The following is a 26239-nucleotide window of genomic DNA, read 5'->3' as shown; positions in this document are numbered from 1 at the left end:
ATACATGTGTATGTATATCTATCCACCATAGCCTACGGATCACGGTCGTTGTCTCTACGGATCATCCCATTTGTTACTGCAATGTGAACACGTGCCATTCCTTAAAGTGGGAAGTCCATGTTGCTTTTTAAATTGAACAACCATGCTTCAATGTTTTATATAAAATTACGTTTATATTTCGAAGTCCTTACATAAATAGTGGCTATAATTTCACTCTTGTAATATTTATATCTATTAGTTAGTTATAAGTCTTCAAAAAATAGACAAAATGATTATGCGAAAATATTACAAATTTAATGACGATTACAATAAAAGAAAACATAAAAATGTATGAAACTTCAAGTTATTTATAGTACATGTTCTATTCAGTGGTTCATTATTGAACTATACGCGTCAAAAACTGATTTTCGCTAGTACTATACTACAAAATATAATTTTTAATGTGAGTTTTTCCAATCTGAAAATTGTTTAAAAAATAAAACTATAACATCGTATGATTTAGACAAAGATTAAGACAATCCTGCCTTAGTAACTTGTATATTACAATAATTTATAAGAAAATATGACTTAAGTTAAAAAAGATATAATTGTCAAAATGGAAATATGGTGGATTTCTCGAGTAATAGCTCATCATCCTTATACCATTCTAATGGCAATATTTATTTTTTCTTCAACATGTGTGATTGTTCCCTTAGCTATTAAAAAGTTTCCTGACTTCTCTGATCCTCAGTTAGTAAGTATATAAAATTAAGGTAGAAATATAATATATGTATAATGTTTTTATTAATTTATACCTCATTTATGCTGTTAAGGGTTTTGAGGCAAGAGGCACGATGTTAGCACAAAGACTTATTGCTTGGCAAAACTTATTAGAATCAAATAAGCCAAGCGGTCAATTGATCGATAATCCTTTGGAACATTATCATTATATGCAACAGGTATGTATGTCGAGCTTTGTATGTAATATATTATTTTAACTGTGTATAAGTTGCTTAGGATATTGCACGTAAAATATAAGCCATTGGATTTACAAACTAACACTACAATATTTCAGAACTTAAACGTAAGAACAAAACCCAAAAATAAGAGAAAAGGAAAGAAAAAGTATCAAAAACAAGTAACTGATAAAGAAGAAAAAGTAAATAAAGCTGAAATTAAAGATAAATGGGAAGAACTAATAGAGCTAAAAAATAAAAATGCGAGTCAAGACTATATTGAAAATGAGAAATTTTTTTGTAATCTACCATTACCTGGTTATGCACGCGTGGTTATTGGTAGAAAGTCTGAAGATTCAAACTTATGGTCAATGGAAGGTGTACTAGCGCAATGCTATATTGATGCAGAACTTAGATCAAACCCACACTTTCCTTCTTTATGTCAAACACAAATAGGACATAATAATATAGGACAAAAGTGTTGCAGAAGTTGGTCACCGGCAAATTACGTTGCACTTCTGTCTAATCGAAGTTCTTGCCTGGGTGTAACAGAAAACGATCTTAGCCGTGTAGAAACTCTTTTGAAACAATGTGTTTATTATTATAAAAATGGTCATCTAACATCAAATTGTGAAGAAGACTTAAATTGTCAGAAACATGTTCCAAGTGAATGCTATACGCACAATGCAGCCTATCACTTGTTGCATTACTTATTAGATATTGATTTTATTTCAGATCATGTAAGAGAAAACTTTTATATCATAGAAATTATTATGAAGAATAGAACAATTGTCAATAAAATGTTTCATATTTTGTTCTAGAGACAAGATCCTCAAAATAAACAAAACTCAACGTTGAAGTATGCAATGTTATTTTTACCGATTGCTACAAGCTCAGCAACTTTAGACTTTTATAAAGGACTTGGCGATAATGATCTATCCTATGGAAAATTTTGCGTGAAGGGCATGCAATTGGGTTTAAAAAGTACATTGTTTAACCAATTGTTAGTGTCAGATTCTATCTTACTGCTTGTTGGTTTCGCCTTTGTAACAGTTTGCATATGGGCATATACTGGTTCTTTTCTATTAACTGTCACAACCATTATTGCTGTAATTTTTAGTCTTGGCATTTCATATGCATTTTACACTTTAATTTTACATATCAAGTTTTTCCCATTCATGAATCTCTTGGCAATCGTCGTTGTTGTAGGTGAGAAACTAAAGAATATATGAAAATTGTTAAATTTACGATTTTTAGTAATAAAAGTTATTTAGCATACAATTTTATTTTTTTAAAGGAATAGGAGCAGATGATGCATTTATATATTGTAAAATTTGGGAGAAAGAAAAAGAAAAAAAGATATCAAATAATGGATTGGTCAGACTGGTGCAAGAAACAATGAAACATGCTGTTCCATCTATGTTTGTTACATCTTTAACTACTGCAGTAGCATTTTTTGCATCAGTTGTTAGTAACGTTACCGCTATAAATTGCTTTAGGTATGTGAAATAATTATTTAACTAATATTAAAATATTAAGGAAAGATAATATAAAAATAATAAAGGAATATGAACTTTACTAATCCCATAAATACAGTCTATTTTCAGGAATGACTGTTATTGCAAACTTCTTCTTAATGATTACTTGGCTGCCGGCATGTGTCGTTGTGTCGGAACGATTCAAACTAGGCGTTTTATCTCCTGCAAATTTTATAACACGAAAAATTATTCGACCTTTACGATTATTTGGAGATAAAATGACGATAGGTTTTAATACTATCCTTACAAGGGTAGTTATAAATTTTCGATGGTGCTGGTCGTTAAGTTTAGGTATTATAGCAATAGCATGTTGCATCATTGTTTTTCAATACCCTGGCTTACAGTTGCCGGATACTGCTGATTTCCAATTATTTGATAGTTCTCATCCATTTGAAAAATATGATTTAGTATATTCGCGAAAATTTTGGTTTGAAAAACATGGGATGGTATGTACAGAAAATTACAAAGTTTCTTTTAATGTATCTCTCACAAAAATTTTGAATAATTAATAATTGCAGATTGATAATGAAGATGTGTTACCATTAAGATTTGTATGGGGTATTAAACCAGTTGATAATGGCAATTATTTAGATCCTAGTTTAATTGGTACGCCGGAATGGGATGAATCTTTTGATGTATCTCATCCAGAATCACAAGTATGGCTTGAAAAATTTTGCCGCGATTTACGAGCTCAACCTTTCTATCGCGATACATTAGGACCTTTATTACCCAACTGTTTTATTGAATCGTTACATCATTGGATGCAAAGACGTTGCGAAGATCCCATTGATTCACATATTAATTATACACCGTGTTGTAAAAAAAGTGAATTTCCATATAATGCTAGCACTTTACAACGATGTGCGGTTGAAGCAAATGCAAAATTATATAGCACTCCATCGTATTTGTGGGTTCGTAATGGTGTTTCTGCTGGTTTAAAATTTTTGAATGAACCAAATCTTAAACAATTACAAGTATCAAATGAAACAAATTCTATAATAATGCCAACGCCTAAAATTAAAGCTCTAGTCGTCGAGTATGACAGCATATATAATTATAGCCTTTCATTTGCAAATATGGATCAGTTTTTTCATCAGGTAAAATAAAATCGTATTTCATAAGTATGTATATATATATATATATATATATATATATATGTCGAGTCATGATCCGAGTCACGATCCGAGTCCGGGCTCGAGTCGCTATCGCGGCGAGGGCTTGGGGTAGGTAATGATTCGTCACTGAAGTTATCCATCTTCGTACAGCACGGAAGTGCCTTTGTGCTGTGTAAGTGCCTCAACATTTGGTATTCATTGTCGGAAGGAACCGTTGGCATGTTTTACTGTCAGGTATTTACTGTCAGGTACCTCTATGGGTATTTCCTTTAATGAGGGTCATAACATCACTCCACACCTTTGTTAGACGAAGCGCTCGTCCCGTTGACCGCGGCTACGTTGGGCGACAGACTGTCGCCCCGAGCCAAAGCTCACTGTCACTAATCCCGGACAATTACAATCGGCTTGGGTGACTACGGTTGTTTAATTACAGCTATAGTAGACTAGCTTAGACTAGTATACTAGATAGTCTCCGACATATATATATATATATATATATATATTTGTTTTTTAATATTTCATATTTTTGGAAGCAATCATAATGCTTAGTTATTGATAAAACATTAATAAAAATTATATTTTTTACAGGTTGAAACATGGATGCAAAATCAGTTAAAAAAAGCTCCGTTAGGAATGCGCGGTGGTTGGTTCGTTAGTAGATTAGAATTTTATGAATTACAGAGAACATTGTACGAAGGAACGCTTTGGGCAATGGGCGTTTCATTGGTTCTAGCTCTCATAGTGTTAGCTTTAGTAACATTTAATCCTCTTATCAGTTTGTATGCAATTGTAACAATTGGAGCAGCAATTGTAGTAACAATTGCTGGTTTGATTCTTCTTGGTTGGAAATTAAATGTCCTAGAAAGTGTCGCAATATCTACAGCAATAGGTATTTTTTAATAATAGGTAATTTTAATCTTCATAATGTACATAACTGAACATATATTATTTTTAGGTTTGACTGTAGATTTTAGTTTACATTATGTAGTAAGTTACAGAGCATGTACTTCTAAAGAGAAAGAAGATAAAGTAAAAACGGCTCTTGCACAGATGGCTGGTCCAACTTTAATGGCTTCTCTCACAAGCGGTGCGGCTGGTGTTCTTATGTTACCTTCGTGTGTATTAGCATATATACAAATTGGAATCTTTTTGTTCCTTGTAATGAGTATAAGTTGGATATATGCTACATTTTTTTTATGTTCGGTATTAGCTGTAATAGGTCCATCGTCTCAGTTTGCTCAGTTTCAACATCCCAGGTAAATAACGCGTAGTTGTAATTCGCAAGTAATTTCGCAAGTATCAGTTTAAAATGTTTATATAATTTAACATTTCAAATTCATGCAGATTAAATCTATTATGGAAATATCTTCGCAAGAACAAGTCTGGAGATGTGCCTGAATCAAGTACAGATAATAGTGGAGCCAGAAGAAAGATTAAAGGAAGAGGAATGTGGTCAGAATCTACTTTAAGTACATCTAGTACAGTATGTCAATTCCACTGTAATGAAATAGAAACTTTCACAAGACCACCGCCATCACCATCGCTACCTCCATCACCATCATCAGCATTACTTCAGTAAGATGAAGATTAAGTGATAAGATGGGCATATTTTAGACAAAAGGGGAAAAAATAATTATGATATGATGTATACACTTCCGGATTTTAAACCGATGAATTTACTTGTTCATGTATAACTTATGTCCTATATAATCTATGATAATGTGTGTGACTAATGTGTCATTGGCTGTGTTCAAAATAGTTTTAGGATAATTATTTGTATATTTGCCTATCATTAACATTCAGTGGGCTTCCTATCAGTTACGCAAGAATATGCATATTGTATACATTGTGATACGAGTCAGGCTTTATGTGCCAAATATATCGCAGACTGTTTTATATTTTACGATCTATTTTAGTTTCGGTTTCTAAACAATTTTGAAATTGCTCTATATTCATAGATGTAGCTTTAATGTAATTGTTACGTCCGGTGACACTTTGCGTACCGCAATAATCCTAGGATTATTCCTTGCGGTCCGACTAATTCTATCGACCGCCCCGATCGAGGGATAGATTCTGGACTACGCAGAGTCACCGGACGTAACAGTAACTGATGATACCGATAGATTATTGTACTGTTAGACTTGCATTTACATATCTATGAATGCATTTAAACTTTAACTTTTTTATTAAAACTTTTCTATTACTCGTTTATATTTAATTTGACATAGATATAGATATCTTTTACATTTGAGTATTAATAGGTTTAGTTACCTTTTTTGATAACATTAAATTTATATATTACAAAATAATTTTTTAAAATAAATAGACTTTAATTCTACGAATAATTTAATATGTTAATTATTATACCAGTTTAAGGGAAAGAAATAAAAAAATGTTATTTCCGATATAGGTTTGTAAAATTCATAACAAAGTTTACATATAGAGACTGTTTAGTTTTCGAATAAAATATTACAATAAATTTAATGGAATGAATGAATTTATTACATATTAAAAAATAACGAGGTATCGATTCAGCTGTTTTACTGAATAATGCTTTCAACCTCATAAAAAGATGCGTATGTCTGCAATTAAATTTAAGAAAAAGTAACGAAATGTGGTATAGATATCACACATGATTTTGTTTCAAAATTATCTATATTTATAAACTGTATAAAGTATATACTAAAAAAAAAAAAAAAAAAGAAAAAAAAGACTGACGGGTTTTTATGATTTTTATCAGTAGATATTATTGAATATATAAGACAACATTTAAAACAACTTTTCTTTTCAGAAGCATTTATCTAGAAATATCCTTTGAGCTGTCATGTAGTACAGTTAGTACTATGTATAGCAGCAATATTTAATATTAAATGAATATTTATTATGTTTTTCGATAGCTTGATTAATTATTTTTATTAAGTTTGTAATATTGCAAATTATTGCATTTAACAGAAAATGAAGTTCATCACCTTATACACATTTCGTTATTTTAAAAAGGAAGCTACGAATTGACAGTTTATGTAGTGCAACATCATGCCTTCGAAAACATAAGAATTTATGCTCTTAAAAAACATTCATTTTTGTAATTACTGTATATGTGTTTATCAATTATTTAAATATTTGTAACTATCGTATGTTAGAAATATATATCGATATTAATCTAGAATGCACACTGGCAATCTTTCATCATATATCTACAATAAATATATATATATATATATATATATATATATATATATATATATATACTATATGGATATCTATGTTACAATATATTAGAGCGAGCTTGTTATGTATGTTAAATATTTCATGTTAATATTTATCCAGCATAAGCTGTGGTAAATATAAATTATAAAAAATTACATCTAAGTTTCACTATATCATATCTACATCTACAAAAACTTTTTTCTAGTATTTTAACTAACAATTATTTAGCATTTACAAGTATATTCCGAATAATTGTTATGTTTTATAAGAAATGTGTTGGACCGTTCGCGGAGAGACGCGATCGCGAGGAAGCGCGCCAACGAGAGTCGTAAATTTCCGTTACGATTATACGATCGACGCCACGAAATGATCGATCCCCTATTTCGTTTAGGTCGATAGAGGTGACTAGCGACGTTGACCGAGTTAAAAATGTAAAGCCAGTGAAAAAATGTTGACTGATCTGATGATGAGAAACCAGAGAAGTTCGGTGACGATGCTGTCGCAGAGGAGAACTCTTGTTGGGTGGTGATCGCCTCACCACTGGTCGCTTGCGGGTGGAAATCTATTATGGGAAAACGTTTCCCCCTTTTTACCTGATGAGGCAATAACCATGAGGAAATGCTTTGTTATACTACAGTTTCTTAGGATTATTACGGTCCGAGGGATGGAATTCAGCCCGTATTCAGGGACCTAACAAATGTTACTTTGAGAAATTAGAGATACAGATCTAAGAAAATTGCCTTTACTGACAAAATTTATAGAGTCAAAATGTATATGAATGTGCTACTATATTACTAGGTGTAATATCAAGTATTATTAATTTACATCATTATATAAATATATTTATTTGGAAAGAAGGGAGTAAAAAGAAAAATATCTAATTCAAACGTAATTACTAATGTACTGATACGAATGAGATACAGAATCTTTTACAATGTGCCATACTATTCCCGAGATATATATATATATATTTTAAATATTTATACGCGGCGACGACGTTTCAATACTATCGGACTTACAGGATCGGTTAAAGGTCGTTTTTTAATTTGCGGCAAACCAATTTTATATTTGTGAATTGGTTGAGCTTTATGAACCATTTGTCTTCTTAGTAATGCAATTTCTTCCTCCTCTTGCTTTTTCTTAGCAGCAATTGCCTATTATATATATATGTATATATATATATATATATTTCTTAGGATATATATACTATAATATTGAAAACAGAATATTATTTAATTACAAAATTACAGAATATTATTACCATTTGTATCATTTGCTCTTTTTGTTTGTTCTTCTCCTGCATATTTTCGTCAAAGCGTTTTCTTTCTTGCGCTCGAGTCGCTGTACGTAAAGGTGGAGATTTTGGTGGTGGTAATTTCTGTTTTGACAAATATGGTACAAATGGTGGTTTCTTCCACAGCTGGTTTATTTTAAAAGCAGAAAAATATATTTATTATTTGTTAGTGCGAAGTTTGATGTTGTTTATACTTACGTCGGTACTCCTCTTCGTTTTCTTATTGCAATTATTTGATTTTTCTACCCCCTTCGCTTTGTTCTCATCTTTCAATATCTAAGAATAATACAAAAGTATATATCCTTTTAATAGCCTGTAAGATTAAAGGGTGTGATTTTCATACCTTTTTAATATTTTCTTCTTTTCCCTCTTGCGTATTCTTTTTTTGCAAATTAAAAGTGAAGGGGTATACGACCCCGATTCTCTGCATCATTCTTGTTTTATTACATGCTTTGACGTTAGCTTTAGCCTCCTAAAATGTTAACCTCGATCTTTTACAGATCAATCATAATAATGACAATATCAGCTATGTAAATTGACATACCAGTTTGCCAGCATTATGAACCACATAGTTTTCTTTCTCTTTTTGCCCCTGAGAATCGTCACGATTTACGTATGTTCTTTCATGATTATCAAATGTTATATCGGATAAATAGAAATTGCTTAGAGATCTAAAAGATATTAAGTGACATTTTTTATTATCAGATGAGAAGGAAATAACTTAAATCTGATTTAAAGAAATTCACAATTGTAACCCTTACGCAGTCAACGTTTCATCGTCTACTACCATATTCGGATGTTTTGTGTTTGTATGACCCTGATTTGGCGTGCTTGTAGTTACAATTGCTTTGTCTGAAAATAATAAAGAGGAATGGACACCAGGATTCAAGAATTGTCCGATCTTTATAATTTTTATTTACTGAAAAACGAATCTCCTATATCCGATGGATTAAAAAAATCCACAAATTGCGGAGATTCAATCTCGTCCCAATTGTGATCCTTTCTCGAATCTCTATATTTTCTCCAACAATGTCCAGATCGATGGTTCGAATTGGTGTCATCAGTTTTCGGTTTTACGTTCTCCTGCCAAAATATCCAGAATGGTATTTTCGAATCATTCTTTGTGGCTCCTACCGGTGTTAATGTTTGTTCGAATGTTGCGTCCATTATTATCGAGTATGCCCGTATTATTCTTAATTCGAAGAGAAACCGTTACAAAATGAACTTTGTCAATAAGGGTCAACGATTATCGGTTTCGAAAATTCGATGTAAATGCTTCACTACCCGGCGAAGAATTCATTGAAAACATGCTTCATCTCGAAATCCGCTTTATATATACAAACTATATAAAGGTCAAATTGGATTTAATCTTCGAAGGGAAGGAAACACGCGACAATAACAATGCTTTAAATAGAATCTACCTGAAAACATAGAATAGGAACGTTACCTGAAAACATAAAGTAAGAAACTGAATTTTACGATCGACTCATCGATCTAATCTATCATAAAGATAATCTAGCTTTATCTTATATTGATACCTTGTATTGATTAAAATTCTACGATATCTGTTATATAAATTACTTCTCATTCGTTACGATGTAATATTAAATGAGACGAGTTGCGCGCGATCATTGATATTCTGTGCACGTGAACATTTCTATGGATACAAATGTTCACAACAAAGCGCGATTCATTGGTATTGTTTCATTGTTTAGCGAGTTTTCTAAACAGACTTTCCGATATGATCGATCTCTCCTCCATTCGAAAATTACAATTGCCACGGTGTTCATTTAGATTAATTCGAAGAAAGAATTCTTTCAGCTCAAGAAGACTCATCGGCGTATTAATAACGACATGACGATCTATCTATTATACGCTGCGCTATACTGCTACTGTACATAGAATGCGTATGGGTAAACGTTTAGACAGACCTACTAATAATGCATTTTGATTGAAGATAACGGTTTGTCGTAAACATTAAAAAAAAGAAAGGATTGTCGAACATGCACGGTTTACGGTAAGAAAAAATGATTCTCTCTTTCAATCCTTTCTATTCAACGTTAACTGAATCGCGATTAAACGTGATAGGTACATTCGTCTTTTTATTATTTCGTGCAATTTTTAGAGCTGGACATAACATTGGTGATCTTGGTACCAGTCGATGGTTGGAAGCGCTTTGGGAACCAGCAACCCGATTATACACTTTACCGAATGCGCTCGATATGCTAGATGTAAACGGCGATGGAGACGCTAGACTCGTCTGCGTCGATCTGGGGACCCTCGGTGTCAATTCGCCTAAAGTAATGAAACAGAATTTTCAAAGCTAAACAAATGTCGGAATTACGTTCCTCGATGTTCTAATATTTTATCTTTAGATAAGAGTTTATAAAGGAGGTGACCAGATAACAGAACACAACATGATAGATCCACCCTGTGGAGTGGTTGGATTTTACACAGAAAATGGAGAACCTCGATCGTCCGTACTGGCAGTGGGTGTTGGTTCTAGCGTCTACATCTTCAAAAACATGAGACCGTATTTTAAGTACTGTTTGCCACACATTGACGTACACCCGAAGGAACGGGAGGTACAGGCAATTCTCTGATTTCTTAGTGACCAATTGCGTCTCTGATTTTCAAAGTTGAAACAATAAATTTATTCGTAGATTTGGCATAAGGCTGGAATGGACGAGGAATTGAACGTGTTAACACTGGCCGACGAACTGGATTTATTGTTAAAGGAACTCGGAGCGGGATTTATCTCACCGCGAACGCTAAAATTCCTATCCATGGATCCGAATTTGAGGTCTAGCTTCGCGGAACAATACAGAAGAGTTCCACTGATTAAAAGTAATGCTTTGACCGCGATTTCTGTGATTCGAAGAGACTCATGGAACGATCCAGCGAGTAGTTGTCTCGTGCTGGGCACGGAATTCGGAGAAGTACTTATTTTGGATCCTCGGTACCACTTCCCTTTAAAAACGATTCTTATACGAATAATGAAAAATTATAAAATTAAACGCTCCTCGCTCGCCATTCTTTCGTTGTAGAACATTTTCTGTTATGGATAAACATTTGTTGGAATGGCCGCCGGTCGCTTTCGCGTGTACAGGTTTATGGACCGGCGATGGGAGTGTAGTAATTGTTGGAAGAGATGGTAAGATAGGCGCGATAAGAAGAGGAAGACCCGTGAAACTTTGGGAAAAATTAGCATCGCCGGCTGTAGCCATTTCAGCCCTTAATAACGGAAGCGTCGCGGTTACCATCATGGATAGCACTTTGATCGGCTTCTCTAGGAAGGTACGTAGAATATTTTTACTTCAGCCATGTATATCTTTACTCGAATCGTTACAAATAATAATAAATTATTGATACAGGGAATTAAAATTTGGCATGTTCGTGTTCCGGGTGCGATTTTGGATTCGGTGAGTTTACCAGTTCCGCAAATTGGCCTTTCTTTGCTCGCTGTGAGTACCGCTGGTTACGGCATCCGCGTGTACGACGGGAAACATCACGTGGACACGTTAAAAATCATGGAACCAGTTTCTGCGATGAAGGTAATTTACGAATAATTATTATTCCAAGTTGAATACTAATAAGATAGGAATATTTGGAAACAGTACGGTAAAATGGGTCAAGAAGAACGAACGATGGCGATGGTCACCGTGGGAGGTGGACTGTGTGTAAAAATTCTAAAACGGACTGCGGACTTCAATATTCACAACGCGATATCCAATTTACCGTCAACCGATAGCACCAAATTTTTAGTACCGAAGAAAACGCGATTGTTCGTTGAGCAAACGATACGAGAAAGGTCAGAAGCGAAGAAGATTCATTCTACTTTTCAGCAAGGTCTTCTTCGACTGAGATTGATGGTAGCCAAAAAATTAGTCGAATGTTTGAACGATAGTCAAGTCGCGGGACCACATCTGCTTACCATGGAAGCTACCGTTTTGGGATTGGGACCCAATTATCAGATTCGTATTTTATTGACGAACATATCCGACCAATTGTCCGATACGGACCTGTACATCGTTTGCAGAAGCGAAAACACGGAAGTGAAACCACGAGTGATGGACGTACCTTTGTTACCGAACGCCATTTCGATTCCTATGATGATCAATGCGATTTTGAAGAGTAACATTTCCGGAAGGATAGAGATTTTGTTGTGTAAGAAATCGAAGACGAAACCAGTAACTGTGACCACGGTAGTTTTACCTGCTGCCGAACAAGATATCGAAGTTTAATCTTCTAGAAAGTAGAAGTCTATGAAAAGATATTTTTTATGTGCTTTGTATAAAAATGTTCATATATTACGTTGTAGTATTATAATATATCGTTGTGTAAATATTGATTGGGAAATGTTGAAGAAAACTTTGTAACTGTATTATAAAAAGCCAAGAAAATGTTGCGCTAAGGATATTTCCTTCATTTTCTTTCTATCCTCTTGTTATCGTAATTATATTTTTGTCCATCTCATTTGTGTATTTTATATGTTGTTATTCCTCTCATTACATATTTCATCTGTGCTAAGATGAATACAATGTTTCTTCGAAATGTTTAAAATATCGTGGTGTTGGTGAGTCATCGGTGCATTACCTGTGCAAACATAATTAGTCGGACCGTAATAATCCTAAGGAACTGTCATAAACCTCAGCTTTTCTATTTTACAATTAAGGCCGTTAATTCAGTCATCTGTTTGACTTATATCTATACGTACCGTGCGTAACTATCTTGTCTACAAGTTGTTGGAATACAGTGCATTGTAATCTGTTATTCTCAGTGTTATGATCAATTCAACCACCTCTATTATCCTAATCGAAATAAGGGATCGATCATTTCGTGGCGTCGATTCTATAATCGTAACGGGAATTTACGATTCTCTTTGGCGCGCTTCCTCGCGATCGCGTCTCTTCGCCAACGATCCAACACATGGTATTTTCGTTAGACCGCCACAAAGGTCACTATCGCTCTGTTGCGCCAGCGCAGCTCCGCGTTCGTCGTCTCCATCGCTTTCCAAGCAACACCGCCTGCGCAAGCAGCTTCTGCTGTCAGACGAGGACAAGGAGTAAACGTTATCTCCGGGCGACTGCGCTAGGCAGTTACTATGGTGCTCATCTCGAGTACGGTTGTCCCATGTGCGCGCTTCACGGAAGTTTTTAACACCAACGAAACTGAAGTATTCATGCACTCTTAAGCATTGTGGTAGGTAGTATCACAAATTGTTGTGAATAAAGGTTTTCAATAAAACCAAGTTAGCATTCGTTTATGAGTTTACAGCTTGTATTCATTCCACCCTTTGCTATTTATATGTCGTCCACTACAGCTGATCGAAGGAAACCCATATAGACTAAACACGCAAACATTGCGGGCTAGCTAGTCGCGGTGATTTATCGTCTGTGCAAAATGTACAGTCAACACAGGAATGGGAAAATGATCGATAATTAATAAGAAGTGGATGGAAACATTCGATCGAAAAAAAATTTTCATCTTTCTATGATGTCAAAAAATATTATCATGCTTCCGATATGTTATATTCCAAGGCGATATCTCATGATTCTTCAATTTCACGTCTTTTTAATCTTATTACTTTTTCCAGGTAAATTTGAAAACAGATCTTTTCGTTTACAAAATTGATAATTTCGTTCCTATCTTTTATGTTTTAACGACTTATATCTTTTAACAGTTTATATTCCAACATGATACTACACTTTTTTCTTTTAAATAACGTTTACTTAAGCATGGAGAATGTTATAATTTTCATCTTTATGAAATGTATTTTATGTAAATAAATTTATATTTAACTTAGAACGTGCAAATAATTTATATTGACAGCTGAAGAATGTACTATGCCGGAAGCAAGTCAGGAAGGATCACTACATTCGTTCAAAAGTTATTCAGATATAGCCATGTTTCATTATACAGTTCCAAAAGAGGTGCTTAGAGCTACTTGGCAGTTTGCGGTATTTATGGATAGGCAAGATTGCCCAGAGAGAAAAGTACATATGTAAATATTTGTTTTTGCTATCGTGAACGTATAGGTATTCGTAATATGATATTTACTTTTACTATTATGATTTTCAGATACCTGCAATGGGGCAGTTACCCTGTGATATCTATAAATAATGATACATTTCCTAATGATATGTATCATAAGCGTAATCATACCATTAGAGTTTCTGCAATTACAACATTTGAGCTAAAAATCGCTGCGATTGTACCAGTTTATGGACCAGAAGCTGGAGATTGGTTTGTTGGAGCATATTTGTCTCACTGGGATGAAAAGGTTCAACAGCAGGTATATCTTGATTTTATCTATCTTCCAATGTTGTATTGTTTTATATTAATTCTAAAGTTTTATATACTTTAGGGACTTGGCCATAAATGCCACTATAGTATAGGTTCTATAGCTGTATGGACACAAACCAATAGTATTGAAAATATTCCTATTGGTTACCAACAAACATTAAGAACAAAAGAATCTACTTCTTACTACAAGTAAAGGGTATAACTATCATATCCAAACCATTGTAGAAATTGAGAATTACTAATATATTGTATTCTTATTTAGGATATATGTCCCGTCAGGAACATGGAATTTTCGTGTAGATATTTGGGGTTGCAATTTTACTGTGCATAAATCTCGTAATGTACATGAACTTTGTATTAAAAATATGGCACTAAAAGGGCGTTCTTTGCCCGTTTTCAATCACTCTCAATCATTTGAAACTGGAAACTTAACTATGCTGGGTTCATATACCTTTACAGAATCTTCCCCTTATGAAGATAGTTATTATTATTTAATGATTATTTCGGACAGTATTATTGAAGTAAATGTGAAGGTAGTCACTTCAGGTAAATTTACATTACTTGTGACTTTGTTTAGTTAACAGTTAATGTTAAACTTATAAATTATTTCTGCTCTATCTTATTCTTTTCAGAATGCCCGATTAAAATAACAGAAAAATCTTTTATAAGACAATATTTCGATGCACCTTCATTGTCTAATGCATTAGCTCAATTGAGCATGAAAGATTTAACAGAACATGACGAAGATAAACATAATGAATCATTTTCTAATGGAGATGTTACGAAAAATATATTTCGTATACCGGATGAATATTTTGAAGGTCCATGTTTCCCAAGATTTCAGTTTACTAGAATCAGGCACTCACAAATATTTTCAGGGATCTATTTACTAAAGGTATCGAGCATTTCATGAATATAAATATAACAAATAAATATGAAATATATTAATTATTAAATGTGTTTGTGTAAAAAACTGATCTTCAGAGCGAAGAATGGTTAACTTCTTGGATAATCTTGTCTGATGTGCATCCAGTAATAACGCAGTTTGATATTTTGCCATTAATTGATATTGGTGGTACGCTTGATATAAGTGCTCATTTGGAAATGGATAAAGTAAGCAATAATTACTGAAACTCTTGTATATAATTTCATAAACTATTCAATCTGTTATATATATCTTTCAGAGAGCAACAAGGCAATTAGTTACAGTTACACTTTGCGTTCAGCGTGGGCGAATTCCAGATAGAATTAACAATAATATTATATGTGAAAATTCCGAAATGTCAATAATCTTGTCTTCATTTGATAGACACGATGGAACACTATTGATTCCATATCCACAACCAGACACTTGGTATGTTAGTTTAGATGCAACGTGCTATTTTAATGGGTAAGATCATATTTTTGGAAATATAAATAGAAAATATTAAAATTAAAATCAAACTACAATTACAAAATGATATTATCCATTAAATAGAAAACCTGTAAATTGTGAAATGGAAATAATGTTAGTATCATTGAATATACGAACTAGGCAATGTGTATTTGATGGTAATTATCCATGTGGTCATCACGGAATTTGTGAAGAAGTTCATCGTGATATTCTTCATTACACAACATGCAAATGTTTTGAAGGTTTGATTACTAGTTAGAATAACTACTATTTATAATTTATGCATATATAGTTCTTTCTATTATACCGATATATATTTTATTACACAGGATACAAAGGATGGGGCTGCACTGATGCTACTAGCGCCAATCCAGAATCTTCTCTTCTTATAACAACATTGATACTAACTTTGAGTAATGGTTTCTTCATACCTGCTATATATTTAGCTGTTAAGCGCGGATTATATACCGAGGGATTAGTCTATTTGGCAACTATGCTTTTTTCATCTCTGTACCATGCTTGTGATCAACATGTTACGACTTATTGTATTGCTAAATATGAAGTACGTAAATTGTTTCATAACAATTGTATCATATCTTTTCTTTTATAAATAGTTTTATTAAATTTATTTCAGGTTTTGCAATACAGTGACTTTTTTTCAAGTATATTAGCATTTTGGGTAACACTTGTTGCAATGGCTGAAATACCGACTCGTTTTGTATCATTATGTCATATGTTTGGAGTTCTTATTATAGCTTTTGGTGTTGAATCCAATAAAACAAGTTTAACTAATATATTAGTACCATTGGGAATGGGCATTATGATCCCAGTAAGTAATTTAGAAGAAACATTTATAACAGCGTTATTTCTTTTGTTTTTCATATATTTCCAGATGGGGACATATGCTTATCGTTGTTTTCACTTGAGAAGGCTGAAGAAGCCTGAGAGGATCTCAAAGTTATTAGCAGGATTAACACTAGCTATTGTAGGTTTATTGCTCTTTTCTTTAGTCGAGACAGAAGCCAATTATCAGGTACGTACATTATAAATTAATATATATATTAACAAAGGTGAAAAATTGTCTCTATTATTATAAAAAGTATTTGTATTTTCTTTGTAGTATGTTCATAGTGCATGGCATATGATAATAGCGATCTCATTGATATTTCTTTTACCACCATCGCGGTTAGAACAAGTTGGTTCTTCGGGTACCAGCTCGTTTAGCGACGATAGTGAATTACTTGATTATAAGGACATACCGGGTAGTCCAATTTTTACGGTAACGAGTGGTGAGGAAAATCTGGTAATTGCATCAAATTGAAACTGCAGTAAAAATAGGTAGGGTAAAAACAAACCAAATACGTACTATTATTTAAGTTATCTGTGCCAAAAGAGTGTTCTAATTCTCTAAGCAAAAAGTAGATTATAGCATTATGATAATCAAAATTTAAAAAATGAATGCACATGTACTAGTATCGTGTATATGTACATAAAATATTTATGTATTTTATAATAGTTCCTAAGTAAAGATGCATAATTGATCATAGGGTAATCTATGCCAAAGTTTCCAATTTAACACAGCTCAATGTAATATACAACTAGTTTCAGCCGTAAAAGCTGAACAAACTTATAAATGGTGCTATTCTATTATTACGCTATGTTATTTTTAGAATATAACCAACAACACTAATATTTAACGAAATATTTTTTATATTTTTATTGTTGGAAGTTGTATCGTATCGTGTTAAAGAAGTCACAAAGAAAAGTTAACATCTATTCTTTCTAGGAAGTTACGTAAATCTAATAATATGTACCAGTAAAATATTGATGACGATTTATTGAGTTTATTACACCAGTAATAATTATATTTCTTCATGATCTTCTCTATAGCCATAGGTATGATTTTTAGAGGAAACTTGTTATAAAATTTATTATATACATAAATACACGATTATACATGTATTCTTATATTTGTTGATAGTACTTAATATGCTATTTTGTTTGCTATTTTGTTTTGTAAAATAATTTATTTCTCTCAGAAGCATTCTTATATGTATGTAATTTATGTATTTTATGTGCCTAATAGTACAGAAAAATATTAACTGCATAGATTACCCTATACATATTGTCACTGGCAAATTACATCCAAAAATACTCATTATATTTTATTTCTTATCGTTTAAATATGTTTTGTTATGTATAAAAAAATATAATATATATCGCGTGCATATTCTGTGTAACTACTATAACTTTGGGAAACATGAAAATGTAATGCAGTACATATGTATCTTAAGAACGTAGAAGAACATGTTATGTGTCCAATATTGTTACATCTATTTTTCACATTTAGTGTTTACACTTGTGTAAGGGACCACAGAATATGATAAAAGGTACTAATAGCATATTAGGAAATGAAAGTATGAATGTTGTGCCTAAATACGGGTAAATTATTCGGGAATAGTATTCAAATTTCAAAAATTAAATAATTGAGTAATTACAAGAGTTTTATCGCTTTTGATATTAAAATTTATGTGTAAAAACTGTAACAGTATTCAATTTGATTTATGTTCTAAATAAACATTTTTTTAGAAATTTTCAAATGGAAAGGTAGAATATAGTAAGTAAGAAATTGGGAATTGTTTTAGGCATTACATGAACGTCATATAATATTAAAAATTCCCAAAGTTAATTAGTTTTAATACAGAAGATACACTCATGCTGTCTATAAGTAAATTAAAAGTTTATATATATATATATATATATATGTTTCAATATTGTAATTTCATTCTTTTTTTGTGATATTCATTCATTTTATGTGATATTAATTGCAATATGTTATTCAAAAGATTTTTATAATAATGACTTAATAGAATATAATTTATTATCATTTTCAATTATGACTACAACCTGTATGAATTCAATTTGATATGGTAAATTACTAAAGCATAATATTTACTTTAGTTTACTGTTCAAATACCTCACAATGTGTAAAGTGCCATCTGAGATTTCTCTTTCATCCTATGCCAATTATATTACAAATTTTATTTTTACACTATTACAAAAAGGCAGGGTGATTGATAAGAAGGAATTCATATAATGCAAATCTTTGAAAGATCTATGTACTCTATATTACTCAAGATTTTAAACAAATAAAACACGTAGAATGAACTTTTATCCTGAAAAGTATCAACAATGTGAATTGTGTTATAAGTCTGTCACAAATTCAGAGTGAACATAAATAATATAATATTTCGTATCGAATAAAATATAAGAAGGTATATATTCCGTATTATGTCAGATAGATACTTAATTTTTTAATTTGATTTCCTATCATTTCTTTTAAGTCGAAAATAAAACGACATATATTTTGAAAAATTACGAGTACAGTACCCCGTCCAAAATTGTAGCAATATCATTATTTTGATAATGAAGTGACAGAAGAGGTTCTCGTTATACGAAACTTTTTGAATCAATCTTTTATTATCTTTTCTCTTAAAATGAAATTATTTTTACCTTCTACCACAGTTTTAATAACATAAAATTTCGCATTATATATATTGCGTTCCATTTGTATTGTAAATGTTAAACATCTTTCTTCTCTTGTCAATTACATCTACTACATGTTCATATCGTTGCAAAACACAGCTGAAATCATGCATAATACGTCCTGTTCAGAGATACGAATGTAGAGAAATCATGTTATAAAAAAGATGTTTAGCAGAAAGGAATAAGATATTTAAAGAAGGAAATCTATCATTTCAATAAATCTGTTTGAATAATCTAGATTGCTTTACTCACTTTCCAAAGTCGCAATCCCCTATCCAATCTAATGCATTTGTCATTATAGAATGCTGATTTCTTAAGTATTGTAAAATGCATAACAAAGTTACACCAACATCAGTCTCTTCCCTGGATCGATTAATCGCACTGATGTAACAGTATTCGATTTCGTTATTAAATATTTTCCATATCTAAGAATTTGTTTATTATTATTAATAACTACTATTGTAAATAACGTTTACTAGCGATCAATTAATACACACAGCATCGATATATACCTGTATCCATTTTTTTTGCAATAATTCTCGTAAATTCTCTCTTTTTTTAAATTTTTGTAAAACGTAAATAGCCTCGATACCTTCTTCTATATTCTTTACATTTTTAAATATATCATTAATTAAATTTACTACCATATTTTCTAATTGCAAATCCATATACCTAAATTGTTTGATCTTTATAAACCAAATGGATCCTGTAACATCGAACACGATGTCACGTGCCATTATAATTTCATTTAAGTTTTCGTAAAATAAAGATTCAATTTCCCGTAAATATGCTTCATACTCGGTTCCGTTTGGGCCTCCGATTAATCCTATTTTAACGTCTCTATTAAATCACATAAAAATGATTATTAATTTCTATCTTACTTTTTCTTTTTTCTTCTTCTTCTTCTTCTTTCAAATACCTTCCAAATACTATTAAAGCTTCACAAATTTCAATGACATCGTAGCATCTTTGTTTAAAAATATTAATTTTGCTAAAAACTTCTTGCTGGTTTATGTCCCATTTTCTGTTAAGATTGACACGACATGTAACATTTATCATGACCTGCAATAAGTGTTAATAATCTACCAATCAGCTGTTAATACAAGAAAGTATATTTTATAGAAAGCATACGTTATCATATATTGTTTTATAAACATTACAACAAAATATACATTTCTCTAGCATCTGTATTCCCATTTCGGGATTACTCCCAAGAGCAACGTCCAGTTTGATATATCTTTTACATTGCTCCATTATTTGTGAGCTTAATGCTCGACATAATATTTTTATATTACGCCTAGAAATGTTACTATATAGAAATATCACGTACGGAAATATTATTTTTCAACATAAGTCATTGTTCTTACTTCGTAGAATAGAATGACGATTCCGTCCAAATGAATAATATAAGAAGTAATGCTTCTGTCACAGAATTTTCGACATCTTCTGGAATGTTTAAATTTTTACAGAAACGAAGTAGAATATTTAAGTACATTAAATTCGACGACGCTTCCTCTAATCTTGCATCAATGTGGATAGTTAATTTCTCTAATTCACTCGCGCTTGGAGAATGCAAATTTTTCAAAATGTCGATGATTAATCGAACTTCCGTATTAAGAAGTTGAGTACACAAATGATTCAAATTTGAATCTACAAGGAATTCGAAACAGATACTTTTTATTAAGAAAAGATGTAGTGTAGCTGAAGATAGAAAAGTTAATTTAACTAATGAGAAACTGACGCTTTGCATTCCAATAGTCCACTTCATCTTGTATATTATTAATTTGTCTTCTCATCGACGTCATCGTTGCTCTACGTATCTGTCTGATCCAAAAGCAAACTACTTTCTCTAGCCTGTCGACTAACTTTCGTTTTCTTTCATCTTCTTCGGAAACGGCCGTTGTTTTATTTGTACCCAACAAAAAATAATTGCCTGTATCCGATTTTAAAAATGTCTGAAGAAGACGTTCTTTTGGTACGTATAAGATAGTTCTATCCATTGGTTTATAAACTTCCTCCATTAGATGTACGATAAACTCGTGTAAATTTAAAAATACGTCGTTTCTTAAAACTGTTCGTTATGGGAAATTGTAGCTCTAATATGGGTTATTTTTGTTCGAGATAATGAGGTAATGATAACAAATAGAAATAAACTTTTGAAACTTTGTAATTATTATACCACGTATACTATTCTACACGAACAAAATTAAAATAATAAAATTATAATATTTTATTTGGATACATGAAGCGTAATCTTCGCTGTGCAGCACAATCGGTGCATACATATTTTCCACAAATTTTAGGACATTACTCTTAATATTATTGTTAATACTGCCAAATGAAACGGTCTTTAAAAAATTTTCTGGGGTATAAATTTGCCATGATGATCTTAAGAAATATGTAAATCCCTTAGATGCATGTATCGGGATATCCAACATAGCATTTAATTCATCTTTATCGTAAAATGTAGTTAGCACTGTATATGACGGATTTTTAAAATATTCTTGAATTGTTTCATCGGAATGCTCGTTCCAACTTACGCCATTGCAAGAATATATCGTTAAATCTTTCACATATTTCACCTAAAAGCATATTCAAACGAAAACATTTAATCGTTTCAATGAAACCTACAAAAGTATTTCCACTTCTGTAACAGGATCTTAAAAGTCGCGCCGTAGATGGCATTACAGTAAATTTCTATCATTTAGACTGATAGGAATTTTTCATAATACTAAAGTGTGACTTCTAGTCTAATTCTTTTTCATTCAAACTATAAATCAGTTCTGCAGTAATGTTTCATTAGACTGATTTATTACAATTTTGTAATACTATATAAAATTCGATGCATAATTAATTTAGTATTACTTCTTAGATAGAACGAATCAAACGATAATAAATAATCGTAAGTCCACAATGTTTTTATCTGTACATATATATTAAGTAGATATTAAAAAAAAATATATTTTGCAATAAATTATCTTGTTATGGACTCTGATGACCCGATTTGGGCAACAAGCAAGTTTTAAAATTTCAAATTGCGTTGGTTTACGTTGGTGTTCTTACTAAAGCAATTAAATCTTTCTCGGAGAAAATAGGCTTTTCCGGTTCTGAGGGAACGACAAATTCTTCGCCTGCATCAGGTGATTCTACAATACAATTAAATATCTTAAATTATTTTCTCAATTACAGAGAACAGAGATTTAGATATCGTAACAGAAATTAGAATTATCATGCATATATTTAAAATTGTTTTGCACATTTCCTCAAAATATATTCAAATTTAGTAATTCGATTCAATATAACTAAATCTTAACTGATCGCTGATCTTTTATGATTTAGTCGAAATTTTAAGATGTATGTATTTAATTATCGTACCTTGGTGACCAAAATCTTCTTCATCGGTATCCATATCCAAAAATTCTCGATGAGTATCCATCATCTTATCCGATTTTTTTAAGATTTCAGATTTTCGTTCTTTCTTTACGATCATCTTTTTTTTTTTTTTTTTTGTTCTGTATAATATACGAAGATAAGTATATAAAAACAAATATAAATATTTGTATAGCTTCGGCACGATATTAGTTTTATCTTCTTATTGTTTGTTACATCGATATGTTTTCCGTTACTATACTATAAGACAATACAAGACGTACTATTCAAAGAATATTAATAGGATATTAATAAATAGGTGAAAAGTAAAAAAAATATACAATATTTATTAATGATAAATATTAAGAAAGATAAAAAATTGTTGTAACTATTTTATATTACATTTATCTTATTCTTAAACATTTATGGTGCGCGTTACAGTAAATTTGGAATATTAAGAAAGATTAACACAATGTCTCAGTCTGCCGGAGAAAAAATATTTGTTGGTCCATTTATTCACTCTAACGAACAGGGAGAACTGATTGTCGTCGACCGTGGTATGATACATGTTAAAAACGGCAAAGTATGTATCGGTTTATTTTTATTTATTTTTAATTTGCAATATCATTATTTATCATAATAAATTAAATATTACGCCTAATGTAAACCTTATATTTGTTAAATTATGTAATATACTTTTTTATGCTTAGATCTCTAATATAGTAATAAATCCGAACTTGGATGATATAAAAAACGAAAATGTTAGTGTTCTCAGCAATAGTCAATTTTTAGTACCAGGATTTATTGATTGTCACATTCATGCTGTTCAACTTCCTAATTTAGGAGTTGGATATGATAAACAACTTTTAGAATGGTTGGAGACTTATACTTTTCCTTTAGAAAAGAAATATACAGATGAAAAATTTGCTGAACAAGTATTTAATACAGTTGTGGTGAGTTCAATGTAACGTAATATCAAAATATTTTTTAGATTATATTTTATATAAATGATGATCGTATTATTTCTGAAATTATAGCAACAGACTATAAAGAGTGGTACAACAACAGCATGTTATTTTGCATCTCTCTATCCAAAAGCATCTATAATTCTTGGACAAGTAGCAGCTAATAAGGGTCAACGGGCATTCATTGGAAAAATAAGTATGAATGTAAAACGTAGTGATAATTATTATGAAACTACTGAACAATCTATAGAAAATATAAACAAATTTATAGAAGATTTGGCTAAATTAAATGTAAGGTTGTGAATATCATTTAAATTTATATTTTACTTCTTCTTTATAAAGATCAAATTGTTATTTATATGATAATTATTATAGAGTCCTCTAATAAAGCCAATTATAACACCAAGATTTGCCTTAAGCTGTGATATGACACTAATGAAAAAATTAGGAAAACTAGCAAAAGAAAAAAATCTTCATATACAGGTACTATATATGAGATATTTTTTATGTACAAAATATTCTATGTGTATGAATTGTTTTAACATACATGTAAAATATTTCAGACTCATGTATCAGAAAATCAAGATGAAGTAAAAGCTGTGAAGAATAACTTTCCTGAATATTCTTCTTATGCAGCTGTATATGATGCAGCTGGACTTCTTACGAATAAGGTATACAAAATAAATAATTACATATATACAAAATATAAGAAACTATAAACTGCTTATTTTCAGACAGTGTTAGCTCATGGGATATATCTTACAGATAATGAACTTGTATTATTAAATGAGCGTGATACGGCAATTATACACTGTCCTTCATCAAATACATGTTTAAAAAGTGGTCTTTGTGATATTCAAAGACTGAAAAGCAAACAGATTAAGATTGGTCTTGGCACTGGTATAAATTTATTATTTTTATTTAATAACTTTATAGTTATATGATAATTATACAGTTTACTTCAATAAATCAGTTTTTATTTTTAGATGTATCAGGCGGACAAAGTTGTAGTATTTTAGATGCAATGAGATCAGCTTTACAAGTATCGATCCATTTGTCCTTAATGAAGGATAATTATAAAGCAGTTAATTATAAAGATGTATTTCATATGGCTACATTAGGTGGTGCAGCAGGTAGTACTGTTCTTAGAATTAAATCAAAATTATTCACTGCATCAAGTTACCGAATCTCTAATACAATATTCCTTTAGCCCTCGCGATGGATAACCAAGTAGGGAATTTCGAAGTCGGTAAAGAATTCGATGCCCTTATTGTGGATACAGATGTAAGTGATGGACTTTTGAATAATTTGCAAAGTAGTACCTTGGAAGAACGATTTCAAAAATTCATTTATTCCGGAGATGATCGTAATATTATTGAAGTGTATATAAGTGGTTGTAAAGTTAAATAAGAATAATTCATATTCGTAATACTTACATATTTCATGTTTATTCCAATGTACAATAGTTTATATATAAGGTATATATGACAATGCAATTATAATCAGTGTAATTATGTATTTACTATATCTGTAAAGGAAATTATTTCTTGATAAGATAATATAAAAATAAATTATTCGAATGACTTAATAAATGAAATATCATGGTATATAAAGCTACCTTTATGTCGTTCCAGAAATACTTTTATGCTTCTTGCAGCTTGCTCAAATGCCTTTTCAAATCCAGCGCTGTCACTGTCCTATTATTTTAATCGAAAAATACTTAAATATTTAATAACAACAAAAATAATTTAACGATAATACGTTAACAATTCTTACAAATAACGGGTCTCTTATATTTAATTCTCCATTCGGATCATATTTTCCAAGAAGTTCAATTTTTGCTTGACTATCTTCCGGTTGCATTTGACAGAGGTCAAATACTATTCCACTATCCATTCCAAATATCCAATCGAATTTGTAGAAATCTTCCTTTGTTATCTGAAAACAGAAGGACACGTTTTATCTTGCATTTTAAATAAAACAATTTGTTATATATACCTGTCTCGCTATGTGAGTATAATCTGTAATGCCTCTTTTTTTGAGCGTAGACATAGTTCTAGGCTCTGGACCGTTACCTACGTGATACTGTAAAAGTGCAACGCTATTTACTTCCCAAACGTCAGAAAGATTTAACTTTTTTATTTCATCGTAAAATACTGCTTCTGCTATTGGAGAACGACAGCTGTTTCCTAAGAATTTTCAATACTGGTATAACGAAAGATGATACGCTTACAATATTACTCTGCACAGACAATTAACATTCTTAATATACCTAAACACACCATTAACACTTTTTTTTTTGGTGACATGTTGCTGTTTACTGATTTTAAATTAATTTTCACCTTTAAAAAAGGTATTCATACAATAGTGTCCTTAAGGTTATGTAAGAAACCTTGTAAAACGAGGTAAATACATATATATGTTTTTATCTTAAATAACCGTTGCTTGTACAAGTAAATATGTAGTTACACGAGTATTAAGTTAATAGAAATCAGAATCGGTATAAGTTACATGCATTAGTATGATATGAAACTAGAGAGTTATTTTATATATGAAAGACGATTGAGAATT

General features: G+C 31.3%; 6 protein-coding genes and 1 long non-coding RNA gene across 11 annotated transcripts; 4 read left to right on the top strand and 3 right to left on the bottom strand.

The window, feature by feature from the left end:
• Positions 1 to 17: 17 nt before the first annotated feature.
• LOC117211274 (protein dispatched) lies at positions 18 to 5486 on the top strand. Its single transcript, XM_033454977.1, has 11 exons — positions 18 to 442; positions 557 to 733; positions 813 to 938; positions 1055 to 1675; positions 1757 to 2144; positions 2233 to 2434; positions 2532 to 2919; positions 2992 to 3570; positions 4177 to 4477; positions 4544 to 4844; positions 4933 to 5486. Exons 2-11 carry the CDS (start codon positions 596 to 598, stop codon positions 5165 to 5167), a joined length of 3279 nt encoding a protein of 1092 aa, XP_033310868.1. The 5' UTR covers positions 18 to 442; positions 557 to 595; the 3' UTR covers positions 5168 to 5486.
• Positions 5487 to 10014: 4528 nt separating this feature from the next.
• LOC117211276 (Bardet-Biedl syndrome 1 protein homolog) lies at positions 10015 to 12508 on the top strand. Its single transcript, XM_033454980.1, has 7 exons — positions 10015 to 10106; positions 10215 to 10389; positions 10465 to 10674; positions 10753 to 11048; positions 11137 to 11386; positions 11464 to 11643; positions 11707 to 12508. Exons 1-7 carry the CDS (start codon positions 10093 to 10095, stop codon positions 12331 to 12333), a joined length of 1752 nt encoding a protein of 583 aa, XP_033310871.1. The 5' UTR covers positions 10015 to 10092; the 3' UTR covers positions 12334 to 12508.
• Positions 12492 to 13189, bottom strand: LOC117211284. The gene is made up of 2 exons (XR_004488242.1): positions 12807 to 13189; positions 12492 to 12685 (listed from the first exon to the last, which is right to left on the bottom strand). It is a non-coding gene; the product is annotated as an uncharacterized LOC117211284 (long non-coding RNA).
• A 111-nt stretch (positions 13190 to 13300) lies between these two features.
• LOC117211275 (transmembrane protein 8B-like) lies at positions 13301 to 19091 on the top strand. Of its 2 annotated transcripts, XM_033454978.1 has the most exons (13): positions 13301 to 13685; positions 13922 to 14093; positions 14171 to 14384; positions 14457 to 14584; positions 14658 to 14941; positions 15028 to 15290; positions 15380 to 15508; positions 15580 to 15785; positions 15873 to 16030; positions 16118 to 16350; positions 16423 to 16617; positions 16681 to 16821; positions 16909 to 19091. In XM_033454978.1, the coding sequence occupies exons 1-13, from the start codon at positions 13583 to 13585 to the stop codon at positions 17107 to 17109; spliced, it is 2427 nt and encodes an 808-aa protein (XP_033310869.1). In that variant the 5' UTR covers positions 13301 to 13582; the 3' UTR covers positions 17110 to 19091. The 2 variants fall into 2 exon arrangements, with proteins under 2 accessions (XP_033310869.1, XP_033310870.1); XM_033454979.1 differs by lacking the exon at positions 13301 to 13685 and having other exon boundaries at positions 13946 to 14085.
• On the bottom strand, positions 19089 to 23017 carry LOC117211283 (dynein-1-beta heavy chain, flagellar inner arm I1 complex-like). The gene is made up of 11 exons (XM_033454993.1): positions 22710 to 23017; positions 22398 to 22480; positions 21577 to 21916; positions 21076 to 21405; positions 20702 to 20984; positions 20466 to 20631; positions 20254 to 20396; positions 19847 to 20174; positions 19587 to 19759; positions 19337 to 19433; positions 19089 to 19304 (listed from the first exon to the last, which is right to left on the bottom strand). The coding sequence occupies exons 1-10, from the start codon at positions 22822 to 22824 to the stop codon at positions 19337 to 19339; spliced, it is 2058 nt and encodes a 685-aa protein (XP_033310884.1). The 5' UTR covers positions 22825 to 23017; the 3' UTR covers positions 19089 to 19304.
• On the top strand, positions 22088 to 25105 carry LOC117211278 (guanine deaminase). Of its 4 annotated transcripts, XM_033454984.1 has the most exons (10): positions 22089 to 22349; positions 22430 to 22474; positions 23236 to 23286; positions 23414 to 23656; positions 23741 to 23959; positions 24044 to 24151; positions 24232 to 24339; positions 24403 to 24568; positions 24655 to 24801; positions 24879 to 25105. In XM_033454984.1, the coding sequence occupies exons 1-10, from the start codon at positions 22329 to 22331 to the stop codon at positions 25076 to 25078; spliced, it is 1308 nt and encodes a 435-aa protein (XP_033310875.1). In that variant the 5' UTR covers positions 22089 to 22328; the 3' UTR covers positions 25079 to 25105. The 4 variants fall into 4 exon arrangements, with proteins under 4 accessions (XP_033310877.1, XP_033310875.1, XP_033310878.1 ...); XM_033454986.1 differs by lacking the exon at positions 22430 to 22474 and having other exon boundaries at positions 22088 to 22236; positions 23145 to 23286; XM_033454987.1 differs by lacking the exon at positions 23236 to 23286 and having other exon boundaries at positions 23547 to 23656.
• Positions 25091 to 26190, bottom strand: LOC117211282 (low molecular weight phosphotyrosine protein phosphatase-like). The gene is made up of 5 exons (XM_033454992.1): positions 25941 to 26190; positions 25667 to 25857; positions 25445 to 25606; positions 25287 to 25365; positions 25091 to 25196 (listed from the first exon to the last, which is right to left on the bottom strand). The coding sequence occupies exons 1-5, from the start codon at positions 25975 to 25977 to the stop codon at positions 25180 to 25182; spliced, it is 486 nt and encodes a 161-aa protein (XP_033310883.1). The 5' UTR covers positions 25978 to 26190; the 3' UTR covers positions 25091 to 25179.
• Between the last annotated feature and the right edge of the window lie 49 nt (positions 26191 to 26239).

Source organism: Bombus bifarius, unplaced genomic scaffold (genome assembly GCF_011952205.1).
Source record: "Bombus bifarius isolate JDL3187 unplaced genomic scaffold, Bbif_JDL3187 scf7180000008227, whole genome shotgun sequence".
NCBI classification, from domain to species: domain Eukaryota; kingdom Metazoa; phylum Arthropoda; class Insecta; order Hymenoptera; family Apidae; genus Bombus; species Bombus bifarius.
The sequence above is the reverse complement of the archived record's forward strand: the minus strand, read 5'-3'. Positions and strand labels throughout refer to the sequence as shown.

Coding starts and splice junctions, on each gene's coding strand:
- LOC117211276 (XM_033454980.1), top strand. Junction 10,675..10,752: donor TACACCCGAAGGAACGGGAG/GTACAGGCAATT, acceptor ATTTATTCGTAG/ATTTGGCATAAGGCTGGAAT. Junction 11,387..11,463: donor TGATCGGCTTCTCTAGGAAG/GTACGTAGAATA, acceptor TTATTGATACAG/GGAATTAAAATTTGGCATGT.
- LOC117211274 (XM_033454977.1), top strand. CDS start 596: ATGGAAATATGGTGGATTTCTCGAGTAATAGCTCATCATCCTTATACC. Junction 1,676..1,756: donor TTGATTTTATTTCAGATCAT/GTAAGAGAAAAC, acceptor ATTTTGTTCTAG/AGACAAGATCCTCAAAATAA. Junction 2,920..2,991: donor GGTTTGAAAAACATGGGATG/GTATGTACAGAA, acceptor TAATAATTGCAG/ATTGATAATGAAGATGTGTT.
- LOC117211275 (XM_033454978.1), top strand. CDS start 13,583: ATGATGTCAAAAAATATTATCATGCTTCCGATATGTTATATTCCAAGG. Junction 14,942..15,027: donor TGTGAAGGTAGTCACTTCAG/GTAAATTTACAT, acceptor TATTCTTTTCAG/AATGCCCGATTAAAATAACA. Junction 16,351..16,422: donor ATTGTATTGCTAAATATGAA/GTACGTAAATTG, acceptor AATTTATTTCAG/GTTTTGCAATACAGTGACTT.
- LOC117211282 (XM_033454992.1), bottom strand. CDS start 25,977: ATGTCACCAAAAAAAAAAGTGTTAATGGTGTGTTTAG. Junction 25,858..25,940: donor AGTGTTAATGGTGTGTTTAG/GTATATTAAGAA, acceptor GAAAATTCTTAG/GAAACAGCTGTCGTTCTCCA. Junction 25,607..25,666: donor ATACTCACATAGCGAGACAG/GTATATATAACA, acceptor TTCTGTTTTCAG/ATAACAAAGGAAGATTTCTA.
- LOC117211278 (XM_033454984.1), top strand. CDS start 22,329: ATGACCCGATTTGGGCAACAA. Junction 23,657..23,740: donor AAGTATTTAATACAGTTGTG/GTGAGTTCAATG, acceptor CTGAAATTATAG/CAACAGACTATAAAGAGTGG. Junction 24,569..24,654: donor TAAGATTGGTCTTGGCACTG/GTATAAATTTAT, acceptor TTTTATTTTTAG/ATGTATCAGGCGGACAAAGT.
- LOC117211283 (XM_033454993.1), bottom strand. CDS start 22,824: ATGATCGTAAAGAAAGAACGAAAATCTGAAATCTTAAAAAAATCGGAT. Junction 21,917..22,397: donor AGAAAGATTTAATTGCTTTA/GTAAGAACACCA, acceptor ATATGCTTTTAG/GTGAAATATGTGAAAGATTT. Junction 19,434..19,586: donor GGGGATTGCGACTTTGGAAA/GTGAGTAAAGCA, acceptor GCATGATTTCAG/CTGTGTTTTGCAACGATATG.